This window comes from Pempheris klunzingeri, chromosome 5 (genome assembly GCF_042242105.1).
Source record: "Pempheris klunzingeri isolate RE-2024b chromosome 5, fPemKlu1.hap1, whole genome shotgun sequence".
Lineage (NCBI taxonomy): Eukaryota > Metazoa > Chordata > Actinopteri > Acropomatiformes > Pempheridae > Pempheris > Pempheris klunzingeri.
In genome coordinates, this window is record NC_092016.1 from 9450899 (window position 1) to 9465520 (window position 14622).

Here is a 14622-nt window from a genome sequence, read left to right on the forward strand (position 1 = left end):
TTCCTAATAAATAAACCAGAAAAATAGAAGGAAAAAACTTCCTCCTATTTTTTCCTCTGGCCCTTATGCCCCTCCATAGTTTTAACACTCTTACATAAGCAGTGAGAGTATTTTAGTGAGATGTGCAGCTCACACGAGCCTCCTGAACATCTTAGGATACTTCGGCATAGACTCTAATTTTATATTTTGGGTGTATGTGCTCAACTGGATTGAACTCCGATGACAGTAGAGGCCTTTAAAATATCACTTGCATAATTTCAGTTCATTACTTGATATTTAAAAGTTCGGAGGAATTTAGAGCTACAACTAGAAAAGGCAATAAATAAACAAAAAGAAAACGGTTAATTTCATAGCAAAGCCACTTGAAATCCTGCTTTCCAAGTTTCAAATTGCTTCTGGAATTTTCAAGGAGCGCCTGAACGCAGCACACATCTCTTTGCCTGACACTTGTTGCGCTACGTCGCACGGGCTACTTTACGTACCTCGGATTTTTTTCTAAAAGCTTTAACACGACTCAAAAATTTATATTTGCGCACTACAAATACAAACCTGATATTAAATGTGACATAAAAGTATCTAAAGTTAAAAGTGAAAGAGTTCCTCGTCACAGCGTTGTGAAACGGAGCACAGGAGCTCCAGCCAATGGGCTTCCGATAAGGCGTCTCCTCCCATAACGTGCCCCCCGTCGGCAGTATGGCCGCCGTCCTGTAGCCTCCGCTGCGTGCTGCCCCAAGATTCAAGCTTTTCCACCTTAAACATGTCGGCCATACTTTTCCTGAGAAGCTCGCTGAGCAGACTGCCGACAGGAGTGGCCCGGCAGGCCGTCGGCTGCTGTTATCACACCGAGAAAGGTGTGTACGGATACCGACCCAAACAGACGGAGAGCCGGTACGAGCTGCACAGAGACAGCAGCGAGGCACTAAATCAAGGTCAGTATGGGGTTAACTCACTGTGAAGATAACTCAACTTCACCCAAACAGTCTGAGCCGCACTGAAATAACGTTATCAACTCATAAATGTACATGAATTATTGCGCTCAACGTTATTTTATCCAGTTTTTCTCTGGTTTCTCTGAGTGTATTTGTTGTTAAATGTCAGCCAGCTCGCACTGACAGCGGCCTGGTGCTCTGCTCTGTGAACAGATCACGGTCTAGCCCGTCTGGTGGAGGCATACAGGGCACATGGACACAAGGCTGCTAAAATCAACCCCTTACTGCCCCAGAAGCCCGTGGCTGACGGCGTGCCTGAGATAGACCTGCTCAGTGGCACCGTCAGAGGACAGCTCAGCACCTCAGGTAGGTGAACCCTGCAGCACAAGCAGGGACCACGGCAGAGTTGTGTTATTATCACTCCTGTGCATGCTGCATTGTGTAATCTATACTTTGTCAGGGCTAAAAACACCCCCATACTAGTAAAAGACATGTATTCAAAACTTATTGATGGTTAAGAAAGTTTAATTATCTGCATCCTTCTATGTGTTAAGTAAACTGTGCTTAAAGTATCAAAAGTTAAGTGCAACAGGTGGCTGCTGAGAGCTTTTTATTGTATTATTTAGTTGATATTACTGATGTAATAATGTCTATGTAGCATGATATGTAGTCGATCGTGGTGCAGATCATTTTTAGCATCTTAGAATATCGGGAGACTTCATTAATAAGAAGGCGTCATATTTTATAAAGTGACAATAATTTGTATGTAAAAGTAAATGTCGTGATAATGCAAAGTGCAGGACAGAACTTTGATTTTATTTCGTTGTACATTTTACATTACATATTGTTTAATAAACATAAGGATGGAAGCTGGAGTTAAAAGTCCAGATCAGTCTGTGAACAGCCAGCTAGGTTAATTAATGTATCATTCACATCAGGTTTAAAATGGTCATTGATTTAGATAAGATTAGAATCAAAGACAGAGGTGCTCTCTGTCCTGGTGAGGAGCCTTTCATGAATTCAGATCCTCACATATTTGTGCTCCTGCAGGTCTGCGACATTTTGGCAAAGCGGAGGCTTCAGTGGAGGAGGTTCGGGCCTACCTGGAGGAAACTTACTGTGGCCACCTGTCCGTGGAGACCAGCCAGCTGAGCACCCTGGAGGAGAGGGAGTGGTTCGCCGACCGCTTTGAGGAGCTCAAGAACAAGAGTTTCTCCCCCGAAGACAGGAGGCAGCTGGCCAAGATCATGCTGGAGTCTCAGGTAGGCCCAAGTAGAAAGAGGAGGATAACCTCCATATATGATGCAAAAAAAATCTTCTGTATTCTTTGATATGTCTTGTCATGTTTGTTATAGTAATGTCATAGTATCAACCCCCCTGTTTCTTTACTTTTTCTTTTATAACCTACAGGAATTCGACCACTTTCTGGCCACCAAGTTTGCCACCGTGAAACGTTACGGAGGAGAAGGAGCAGAGAGCATGATTGGTTTCTTCCACGAGCTTTTCTACCAGTTGGCCCACAGCGGCGTCACTGACATTGTCATCGGCATGCCGCACAGAGGCCGACTCAACCTCCTGACAGGCCTGCTGAAGTTCCCACCAGAGGTTAATTAGCCCCAGACTGCAGCATTTACTGAGACATGTATACTTTGAAATCATCCATGACCTTACAAGATAAGATTGTTTATTTTTGCACTACGAGCACAAGTAAAGAGGAAGTCAGGGTCAGCTGCCACACAACAAACAAGATAAGATGACCTCAAACAACACTGTGCTTCTACAATCTTTATCTCCAGCTCATGTTCCGTAAGATGCGTGGCCTCAGCGAGTTCCCTGACACGTCGCCCGCCATCGGTGACGTCCTCTCCCACCTCACCTCCTCGGTGGAGTTGGATTTCGGCGCTGCGCACCCTCTTCATGTGACCATGCTGCCCAACCCGTCTCACCTCGAGGCGATCAACCCCGTGGCTCAGGGCAAAACCCGAGCCAGGCAGCAGCTCAGGAGGGAAGGGGACTATTCACCCGAAGACAACGCCCAGCCAGGGGACCAAGTCGTCTGTCTGCAGGTACCATAACCAAAACACTCAACCAGCCAAGAAGTTTGGGCTTTCAAGAAGAGGAGGAGCAGCTTAAAGGGAATCCAATCAGTGTTGTAATGAATATAGTCAATTGAAGAAATAAATAGATCAGCGTGCGCTATATTGGCGGAGAAAACTAAGTTTTCCTTCTGCAAAGTAAGTGTGTTCTTGGTCACCGTCGCTGTCATCTGAGTCATTGGTGACCAGGAAGAACTACAGGCTCTGTCAGCTCGTTCTGATGCACTGAATTGCAGCGAGAGGAAGTTGTTGCTTCAGTGTTCTTCATTTATCACCAACACTGATTGGACGTCAGCATAAAAAGTGGCAGAGTTTCCCTTTAAACTTTTTGTCATTATGTGATAGTGACAGCAGAGAGTCTGACAGGGAACATGGGGTGAACATGGTTTTGATCAAATTTTTATTCACTTGAGGGCAAAGCAAATGTGGCCAATGATTCTGAGACACCATGTCAATGATCAGCCCGTGCATATCTATGTATCACTGTGTATAAAGTATTATTTTTCTTCTTTTTTAGTACCACTTTCTGTTTTCTGTCCACACAGTATAAATAAACATAGTAATTAGCTGCCACAAAGAAGCTGCTTCAGTTTGTAAATCACCCTCTCACTAGAAGAATTTGCCACATGTGCTCCATAATTGTCTATCACTGCATGTATTCTGATACAGAACCGGGTCCAGATTCAGAATCCAATTTTCGAAACATTTTCTGTTGTTGAAATAACACATCTTAAGGTTCGTGCAGCCTCGGCAGAGGGGTTAAAGGATCAGCCCACAATCCACAAAGCCCGTCTTAAAACAATTGTCGGGTTCCCCTAATGAACACTGAAACAGGGAATTGGCTATAGAAAGACTAACTCTGGAAGACAGCCACTCGATTTGATTGGCTCGGACTGCTGAATCCTCACATTAAGTCCAGATAAACTTTGGAATGTATTTTGAAGATGAGGACTGTGGATATTGGAAGTGATAACTATAATAAAGCCCTCTGGGCAGGGAGTCGTTAATGAAGTCCCTTTTTAACCTTCTTGCAGTCTTGCCAAACAATGTCTCTTCTCTTCTCCACAGGTCCATGGAGACGGCTCTTTCACTGGCCAGGGGATAGTTCCAGAAACGCTGACCCTCTCAAACCTCCCTCACTTCAGAGTCGGTGGGAGCATCCACCTCATTGTGAACAACCAAGTGGGTTACACCACTCCATCCGAAAGAGGGAGATCCTCTCTGTACTGCAGTGATGTCGGTTAGTGAAACACCTGAACGCCATTGGTATCAAAATGATTAGACATTTGCTACTTTCTTATCAGCCTTTGAAATTGTATTTGCAAATGTGTTTACATGCAAATTTAAAATGGTTTCAAAGGTATTACTTGACACACGTCATGTACGCTGTTGAAATGTCACAGGTAAGATGGTGAACTGTGCTGTGATTCATGTAAACGGCGATGATGCCGAGGAGGTGCTGCGTGCCACTCAGCTGGCTGTGGAGTACCAGCGGCTTTTCAGGAAAGACGTCATCCTGGACCTGATCTGCTACCGTCAGTGGGGCCACAACGAGCTGGATGAGCCTTTCTTCACCAACCCCAGCATGTACAAGATCATCCGGTCAGTTAGAGCTACCATTTTTACTTCAAGTTTAGCATATACAGCTAATTTCTCAGGATTCTTTGTTTTTCTGATCGTGTACATAGACGCACTAATAGTTCAGCAGGTTTTAGCTAATATTTGCTTTACAAAGTAATATCGAATAATATCGAATATCAAAGTCGATATTTGGCTGACGGTGGGTTTAGCTTTTTTATTATCTCTTTTTCTTGGAGAACGTCACTTAATACAGCTATCAAATTAGCAACAGATCTGTGTGTCTGAAAAGCTCGATCTCTTACAGATTGTACATTGATATACATATTAACATGAACACATCAGAATACCAGAACAGTGTATTTTCTCAGGACTCGGGGAGCATAAAAAACATTTACATTACATTTGTTGATGTAGGTGGTAACCTACATCAACAGGCTCATTTTCACCGTACAGACACTATTTAAAGACCTCAAAGATCTCTTTGAATGCTGATCAAAAATTCTCAAATGAACAAACAATTTATTCACAGCAGTCACAGCTGCTACAGACTAAGAAATAGTGCAACATGCTTTCCTTGTGCAGAATTTGTGTGATTTGGCTCTGTCCAAAGAGACAAAGTTTTTGATGAATGGTGATAATGTGTAACCTCAGTGTTGTTAAAGATGTCCCTAAACTCTGTTAATCAGAATTTTGTTAGTACAACATTTTTTACATTTACATTTTCGTGGTAAAAACAACAAAAGTGGTAAACAGTGGAGCTGAGGGAAAATGTACCACTAGAATTTGCATCTTGACAGACATAAACTTTGGGGCATTGTGAAATTTAATTTGGAGATTAAGTTATTTTCCTCCAAAAATGGAGTGAAACTAAGACATTGTGTATTCTGTTCCTGAAAAACAGCAGTTCATGAAACAGTCACATTGTTGCATCCTCACAGGTCCCGTCAGAGCATCCCTGACTCCTACTCAGACCAGCTGATCTCTGAGGGTCTGATGACCGAGGCAGAGCGCGACGAGATCAAGTCCAAACACTACGGCATGCTCAACAACAAGCTGTCCAACATGACCCTGTACAGCCCTCCACCCACCAACCTGCAGGGCCGCTGGGGAGATCTGGTGGAGCCCCAAGCCAGAGTCACCACTTGGGACACGGGTGTCCCCGTTCCCCTGCTGCAGTTTGTAGGAGCAAAATCTGTGGACATCCCCGAGCAAATCCAGCTGCATGGCCACCTCGCAAAGACCCACGTGCAGGTACAACCATCGTTGTCTTTGTCCTGTCTAGTGGATCGTCTTTTGTTGACGTGTCAGCGGCTAGGTATTGATCATTTTTGCCTTCTTTGTGACTCAGGCTCGGTTGCTCAAGTTGGAAGAAGGGACCAAGCTGGACTGGTCCACAGCAGAGGCCTTGGCTTTCGGCTCGCTCCTCTCTCAGGGTCAGTGTTAAGCAGAGACTACATCCGAAGTGAAATTAAACTTGAGAATCATTGGATTTTGTTGGTGTCAAGAAACGAATTTGCAGATTTCAGGTTATTGTTGTTCCAGGCTTTAATATTCGAATCAGCGGGCAAGATGTCGGAAGAGGCACGTTCAGCCAGCGACACGCCATGGTGGTGTGTCAAGAAACTAATGACATGCACATCCCTCTGAACCACATCAGCCCGCAGCAGAGCGGCTTCCTGGAGGTAAGGTCCTTATGAACATCAGTGTGAACGTAGTCTGTCTAAATTATGTCAACATTCAATGTAATGCTAAGAACATTAGTTCTTACATATTATGTGCCGCGCTGTGTGCTCAGGTGTGTAACAGCCCGCTGTCTGAGGAGGCGGTGCTTGGATTTGAATACGGTATGAGCATCGCACAGCCGAAGCTCCTTCCCATCTGGGAGGCTCAGTTTGGAGATTTCTTCAATGGAGCGCAGATCATCTTTGATACCTTCCTCTCTGGAGGTAAACCTCTAATTTACGCCGGTGCCATCAGCAGATTCACAATTACTCTCATTATCTCCGATTTTTGGGCAAATCACACATCAGATGTGAAACTGCTGTGTCCTCAGGTGAGGCCAAATGGCTGCTACAGTCTGGTATGGTCATCCTGCTGCCTCACGGCTACGATGGAGCCGGACCGGAACACTCATCCTGCCACATGGAGCGCTTCCTCCAGGTCTGTGGGACTGTGATGCCACATCCACGTCAAACCAAATGACCGGTTTCTGATTCTGTGCAAATATCGTTCACATCAACATCTCAGCCGTAATTTTAAATGGGAATTTTTCTGACAGACTTGACACTTAATGTTATGCTGCTGCCTGAAATCCAAACAAACATGGATGCCAAACTCAGTCATACAAAGTAATTAACACACACATCTTATTTCTGATCCCTCACAAAACCACCTTTGCCATCATACAGCCATCTTGAGCGATCACAAGTCTTAACATGGGAACATTACGCAGCGTTCACATTGTATGGAACGCATGATGAAGGTGAGTAACACCATGTTGGGCTGAACGATTCCTCAAGAAACTCAAGTAACTCGATTTAACGCACTGGTGATTATTACTGTCGCACAACACACTTATGCAGAGGACTCTGGAGGGAGAGAGACAAAAATAGCAAAGGGTGAAAAGAAGAGACAGGCCGGAGAAAACAACAGAAAGTTTCAAACGTTTGGGAGCATTTCAAGCTGAAACAAAACTGCTGAAGCACTGATGTTGTGCTATTGTGGTCAGGAAAGTGTTTTCTTCAAAACACAGAATGTAGTGTGGCACCTAAATGAGCTAGATGGGTTAGTTTTAATGGACAATATTAGTTTATGCAACGTCAGCATAAAAGATGCTGATTTTTCTAAAAAGGAAACCAATTAGTAGTCATTTCAAGAAACGTGTCTCATTTGCTCTTTAATATATTTACTAAAGCTCTTTAATAAAGTGAAAGTATTTCTTATCCGATTAATCGATTGAAGACTCTCTAGAATACTAAAATAATCGTTAGCTGCAGCTCTGACACCACGTTCACGTCCTGCAAAGTCATCAGCTGTTGCTTAATGATAAACCAAAAGCACCACGGATGTTTTCATGGAGGTTTAATGTTTTACCTGAGCCTGTACAGAGGTTATATTTTCACCACTAATTGCATGACTAATGAGAAACGACAATGTCACAGTGAGGACACTTTGTCCAAGTCAGCTTTCTTCAGATCAAAGGAACATAATGCAGCGCAGATGATATTACTAGCAAACCACTGAACAGGTCTGATCAATAACAAATCAACAGAGATAATGTTTCTTAACTGGCCACCAGCAGTCAGCAGACAAAAGGCATCAGACTGAGGTTGTGTCCGAAATCAGCCCCTCATTCACTCATTCACTTCTCCCTACACAACAGTCTGTAGTTTACACTGTTGTGAGCAGTGACTTCAGGCACTGACTGCATCACACAGAGGTGATTATTTGATCTATAAATGTGACTCATTGCAATGTGGGTTTTGTTAGCTTAAATGATTTTGTGGATGCCATTATAAGGCATGAATTTCAGACTTAGAATTAAGACACTTAAGTAAAACGTCAGAGCATGAATTTAGCGCACTATGGAGTAAAAAAGGAGTGACCATATGGTTAGGAATTGGTGTGTTTATCACCTTTTTTTTTTTTTTTTTGTGGTGTAGTAAGATTATTTGTAGGTTTGTTATAACCTGCATAGTGGAGTGAAATTATTCCACATTACAACATTTAATTTACTGCTAAATTTCTGCAAAAAAAAATGCTGATTTTGAGCTTTTCATAGACCAGCACTGCTGTTTTTACAGGATTTTTTTTAGAAAGTATTGTTTTCGTATTGTTTTTAGAAGCATGGCTCCATCTGTGATGTTATTGATTAACCGGTGGGAAACATCTAGTCTCTCCTGCTGGATATCACAGCATTCACAGTCTGTTATTGAGCCTCCAGATTTACAAGTTTGGATGTTTCTCAAAAGAACATCTGTGCTCGGCTTTTTAGTCACTTATGAGTTTTGTTACACATTACCTAAATTGTAAATGCTTACTCATCCACTTTTTGTCTCTTAGATGTGTGACAGTAAAGAAGAGGGTGTGGACGGCGACACTGTGAACATGGCTGTGGTCAACCCCACCACTTCTGCTCAGTACTTCCACCTGCTGAGGAGACAGATGATCCGTAACTTCCGCAAACCTCTCATTGTAGTTGGACCCAAGATGCTGCTCAGATTTTCTGTAAGCACCGTAGAGATTCTAAAGGAGAAACATATAACATTTTCAACTCCTCTTCGCAGACACTGAATAATGTTTGTTGTTTTTGCAGGGGGCAGCGTCCAGTCTGGCTGAAATGGCACCTGGAACATCTTTCAGACCAGTGCTGGGAGATACTTCAGTCTCAGCAGGAAGGTACAGAAGTCACAACGTTTTCATGATTGTGATGTCTTGGAGACTTTTCTGATAATGTAATTTATTCTGTAGTGGTGGTCCTCAATGTGATGAAATATATCTAAAGCAGATTTTCAGGTTTATACCTACAGGAATGTTTTTACATGCATGCAAGTCTGAAGTCCCAAGCAAAATAACGTTACACACACACACCTAACACTTGGGTTTTGCAGTCACTGAGGACATTTCCTTCACAGGTTTATCCAAAACAAAGTAAATCCTCTGGTCTTCAGTTCCTCACAATTTGATGTGCTTTGATCAAACCCTCTACGTCTTAGATTTACCAGAGCTAGTGGTAGCAAGATTACAACCGTGGCGGGAAGCGAGATGGATTCAGGTTTTCAGTGGGCTTGACCATCAACCTGCTGGAGGGCTGAAGGAGATCACATGATCAACTGCATGTGACACCATAAGAGGGGCCAGATCAAAACGCTGTTTTTTCACGCACATTTACTGAAAGATGGAGCAGGAGAAAAAGAGAGGATGTTTTTTTTTTTTTTTGTGGGTCTCTTGACACAACTGGGACACAGATTTATGTTAAAAAGACATTAAAAAGTGCATTTTGCATAATAAGTTCCCTTTTAAAGGAATTATTCAAAGTGTCATCAGCGTATTAGTTTTCTAAAACGAGGTTTTCCAGCTGATGTTTTGAAGCACTCTGTAGAGAAGCACGTACATTAAACGTGCCTGTTTTTACTGATTCCATGCAGTGTCCAGAAGGTGGTGCTGTGCTCTGGGAAGCATTACTATGCCCTGCTGAAACAGAGGGAGACTTCAGCAGCCAACCAGAACACGGCACTCATCCGTGTGGAGGAGCTGTGTCCGTTCCCACTGGAGGCTCTGCAGCAGGAGCTCAGCAAATACACCAATGCCAAAGGTATGTGTGGGACCCCACCTCCACTGTTAGTGGGCATGCTGAGCTCAGAAGTGCCACCACAACAGCAGTTGGTTTGATTTCAGTCCAGTCATTGTGGAAAAGTCCATGTTTGTATGTTTTGTTAACGTTTTTGCTTGTACTGCTGCATTACAAGCAAATCAGGGCTCACTCATGAATAAATGAGAATTTTAATTAATTCAGCATTTCAGGGTGAAGGACTTGACTGTGTTCCTCAGCATACATTATCATTTTTAGTCTTCGTACCACTTCAAAACTAAAGAGGAAACACAGTAGAGGACAACAACAGTCACTACAGTAACGCAGTGAATAAAATGTGATTTCTGTTTTTATCAGTCATTTTCTCTATCAATTATTCAACTCAATTCTTTATCAATGTGGGTTTTTTGTCTCAGTTAATTTAAAAGGAGTGCTTTTAATATACTTATTTTGTCTGATATTTTATTTTTAAATAAAATTGACTTACAATTCAATTTTCAATTCAATTTTATTTGTATAGCCCAATATCACAACAGAGTGTCAACTATGTTTGATTTTCATGTAGACAATCAGAGATAATGTAATATAATCAGCTTCCTAGTCATTTGTTTAGACCACAGTGTGTTGCGCAATCTGTAGCCTCTGTTTCCACTTTTCTTCTTTGTGTTTTGCATTTGTCAGGGTTTTTTCAGCCTTCACTACATATACTGCAGGCTTTGTGACTGATGCACAAGATGTACTTTTCACACACAAAGACAATTCATGGTTCTTTACAGCAAGCTTCAAAATGCATTAAAACGACATTTAAACCTCAGTGGTAAAGAAAATAAATGATCAAAAATACATGCAGTTTCAGTGCCGAAATGAAACCCCTAAATGTAATTTAAAAAAGCAGGAGCAAAAAGAGCCTGTGGTACGGAGAAACTAAACACTCACCATGTTTTGTTTCGTCCTCTTAGCTCTACCAAGACAGCATCACAATAGTCTGGCCTACTAAAAATATACACACTGAAAAGTTTTTCTAGGTCTTGCTGAGACGTAAGTCCTTAAATTCTATGACATGTTTTCAAGGTGACACACTTATTGTCCTAAAGAGGTTGTTAAAATCTTTGTAGCTATCTGCCTCTGTTTTCAGTGAAAGTGAGCAGTGACCTTTGACCTTTATATTGACAAGTTATCTCAGTTTTATCCTAGTCTGCTTGGAGGAAAGTGATTTCTTTTTTTCCTCAGTACACTAAGTAGTTTAGTGTCAGGCAGAAAACAATTAAGAAAGCAGCTGCACGAGTTAGTCATAGTAATTTGAATGTCACTCAGTGGCAACTTCAGTAGACATCTGACAATCACCACTTTTAGAAGCGAGTCCTCAAGAAACCATTAGACAGCCTGCAAAGAAATCAGCAGAGCCGGTGCATCAGTGTATCTGACAAATTGAAAGTATGAGCTCAGTATTCGCTGCAGGGCTGTTGTGTTTCTCTCTTCCTGTCCACGCTCTGTGGGTGACTGGGTGCCAATCCAGACAACGACTGTGTTTGTTTCATTTTGTTATGCAAGACTTTCACAGAATGAGGAACTTCTGGCTGTCGATGTCAACATATCTCTGCCTACCCATGAGTCCTTTTTGTTTGCGAGTTGTTAACTGTACTCTGTGAAGTTGGCTTTTTGCTCCTCGCTCAGGTTTCACATAACCCTCAAATTCTGAAGTCACTTCTTGTCTTTACAACTCAATGCGGTCGTTCATTCAGTTTCTACTACAACACTTACTATCAGAATTTGAACGCTCTGATTTCAAGAAACTTGTTGGCGTTCAAAAAACGAAAGCTAAAGGCACCTGGATCATAACTGCTTGTTTCTCTCTTATGCACCTATTTCTTTATGTTTTGCCTTTATGAGACAGTAACAGTGGAGGCAGACAGGAAATGAGATAGAGATAGAGGGGAATGGTATGCAACAAAGGTCACCAGCTGAAGCCGAACCTGCGACAGTTGCGACTATACAGCGATGTGGCGCTCGCGGGTTTCAAGGCACATTTACCTGTTTCTTATATTGTTTGTCCAACTTTTTAAACTGGTTTCTTTGCTGTCCAACAAACGTCAAATCTTTCAGCCCTCTACGTCCAGTCGAAGCTCACCTCTCGGCTGGTCTCAATCTGTGGAGCTAGTGGTGCTCAGCGGTCTTATGATAATCTGTAATGTTATTCAGCTAATCTTTTCATCCTTAACAAAACACAATATCACTTTTTTTTAATAATGTATGATCCCTTACTTGAAATACTGATAAGTGAAGGTTTGATCTGCGTAGTTGCAGATGTCAGTGTGATTCTGAATGAGGTTTTTTCACTTCTGGGGGGAAAAAAACCCTGAAAGTTGGCTCTTTGTTTCATTGTTCTCACCTCACCAAACACAAAAGCAGATCCAGTTCCTCTTTGATCTGGAAGCTGGAATCTGGAGCTTTGTGGTCAAAGACTTCAGTGAAAGTGGTAGTTTAGTCCTTAAACTACATGAACAAGTCACATGTTTGGTGTGAACACAGTGAATCATGTCCTCTTTCAGTGTAATTCATCTTTTTTTTTTTTTAAATCCACCCACAGAGTTTGTATGGAGTCAAGAGGAACCTCAAAACATGGGTCCCTGGTCTTTTGTAGCACCCAGATTTGAGAAGCAGCTGGCCTGCAAGGTGAGCAGCATCTCCGATGATTCAACATACAACGTTAAGCCAAACGGCTCTGAAATGAACCAGTTATGTCACACAGACTAGACCGTCTCCTCTGTCCTCCTCAGCTCCGGCTAGTGAGCCGACCTGCTCTTCCCGCCCCTGCTGTCGGTATCGGGACCCTCCACCACCAGCAACAGGAGGCCATCCTCACCGCTACCTTCTCCTAAGGCTACTGGGAACCAACATAACCAGTACGCAAGCATCGGTGCTACACTACAAACTGTGTCTGCAGTATCGCTGCTAAACGTGCCGGACTGCTGATACACGGGACCTTCAGATGATGTGGACGGTGCGGTTTAAAATATATGCATCAAGGTATTTTTTGGTTTTTGTCACTGTACAAGGACGTGTTAAAGAGAATAGTGTTGATAATTTTATTTGTACGGTTATAGTCAAACACAGATTTTAATTATGTTCATGGTTTGAAGGCCTGAAGTCTATTTTCCCTCTTTTTTTTCATTTAAGTATTCATGTGTTCAGTTACGAGGCACTATGGTAAGAAAAAAGCACAACTGTTGATGTGCTGCAGTTCTGAATCGAGGCCTTAGAGACGATGTTTACAGTGTGATTGTAGCAAATAGGCACTTTTAGCTGACCATTGTACCTGTAGCACTGGGGACTGTACCTGTGTCAGACCTGTCACATGGGCATCTAAACTGTCTTTCATTTCCTCTCATGCTCTCAGTCTGCATGTGCTGTTTGTTTTTGTTCTGCTGGAACTGAAATCTCTGAGCATTATCTTTGAAATATTTATGAAAGAATGGGAGCGTTTTAACTGGATTTCTGAACCAACGAAGAAAGTTGTTACTACTTTGACTGTTAAGCGTTTATCCAGCCTGGAGGTAAATGTATTTTGGACGTTTCATGGTACAAATTTAGGCTAAGAGGTAAGCGATCACCATTATTTAAGCAGAGTTTAAGACTTGAAAGTACAGGCATTGAAAGGGCTAATGTAAATAAACCAAATCAGAATATTCAAATGGAAATATTTTCAAATAAATGTATTTTCAAGGTTACGCATCATGTGTCTCTTCTCTTTATCTCATGCTCGTATAAGAGCAGACACACCTGTTTAAGTTTGACTTAATAAATGTGAAATGAAAATAGGGTCACTCAAATAAATCTTTATATTGATGATTGTTTCCTTTATGATCAACTAGTAGGCAGCTCAGCTGTTAAAGCTAATCTACAACTGCGACACGACTCAAAAATCAGAGAAGCTGCTGAGGAGACGGCTTCAAACTGACTTTATTTGACAAAAAATGACTTTGTTTTGTCCTGTAAAAAGACTTATAGCTGGAATCAGCAACACATCTGAGGATAAACCAAGTAAATGTTGCCAACCATCATTTTACAGCTTGAATTTAGCGTTCATTGTCCTAAATATTGTTAAAATCATGTAAAATATGTTACACAGTCTGTTTTAAAGAGACTTCAGGTTTAGCTTTGAAGTCCTATAACATTGTCAGACTCATAGTGGAGAGTTTCTCTTTTTATAAAACGGTCAAAACTGATGCAGCAGAAACAGAGATCAGAACAGTTTGTCATTTTATTTCCCACCGTCCTTATTATAACCTGACCTTACAGTTACTCTGCTATAGACTGATCTTCCCTGATGTTTGATTTGAGCCCTCCTGGTGCTCCGTAATAGTCAGTCCAGGCCACTGCAACACTGTACACATTTTAAACTGGTTTTGAACTGGGGTTAAAGTAGGATTTGTAAAGTGCGGGGATGCAGTGAACCCTCAGCCACCCGCTCACCGCTGGACTGTGGACTCGCCTGAACAATCAGCCTCAGGAGCACAAAACCGGCCTGAACCCTGGACACAGCCCCTGACAAAGTTAACATCAAGTTGGTGGAACAGAACAATCCCATTCATCAATATTAAATATCAGCTACCTGTGGCAAACCGTTAATTATCTGGTCAGGGTGACGGGACCGTTAATTTTAACTGTAAATGACACATTTCTACACGTCAGACGAATCTTTTGG

General features: G+C 42.2%; 1 protein-coding gene across 1 annotated transcript; it reads left to right on the plus strand.

The window, feature by feature from the left end:
• Positions 1-694: 694 nt before the first annotated feature.
• On the plus strand, positions 695-13624 carry dhtkd1 (dehydrogenase E1 and transketolase domain containing 1). Its single transcript, XM_070830943.1, has 17 exons — positions 695-929; positions 1143-1295; positions 1980-2191; positions 2340-2534; positions 2726-2995; positions 4094-4265; positions 4429-4627; positions 5545-5857; positions 5955-6039; positions 6149-6288; positions 6402-6552; positions 6660-6766; positions 8669-8833; positions 8922-9004; positions 9754-9920; positions 12505-12590; positions 12695-13624. The coding sequence occupies exons 1-17, from the start codon at positions 758-760 to the stop codon at positions 12794-12796; spliced, it is 2772 nt and encodes a 923-aa protein (XP_070687044.1). The 5' UTR covers positions 695-757; the 3' UTR covers positions 12797-13624.
• Positions 13625-14622: the final 998 nt, after the last annotated feature.

Coding starts and splice junctions, on each gene's coding strand:
- dhtkd1 (XM_070830943.1), top strand. CDS start 758: ATGTCGGCCATACTTTTCCTGAGAAGCTCGCTGAGCAGACTGCCGACA. Junction 1,296..1,979: donor AGGACAGCTCAGCACCTCAG/GTAGGTGAACCC, acceptor GTGCTCCTGCAG/GTCTGCGACATTTTGGCAAA. Junction 9,921..12,504: donor CAAATACACCAATGCCAAAG/GTATGTGTGGGA, acceptor ATCCACCCACAG/AGTTTGTATGGAGTCAAGAG.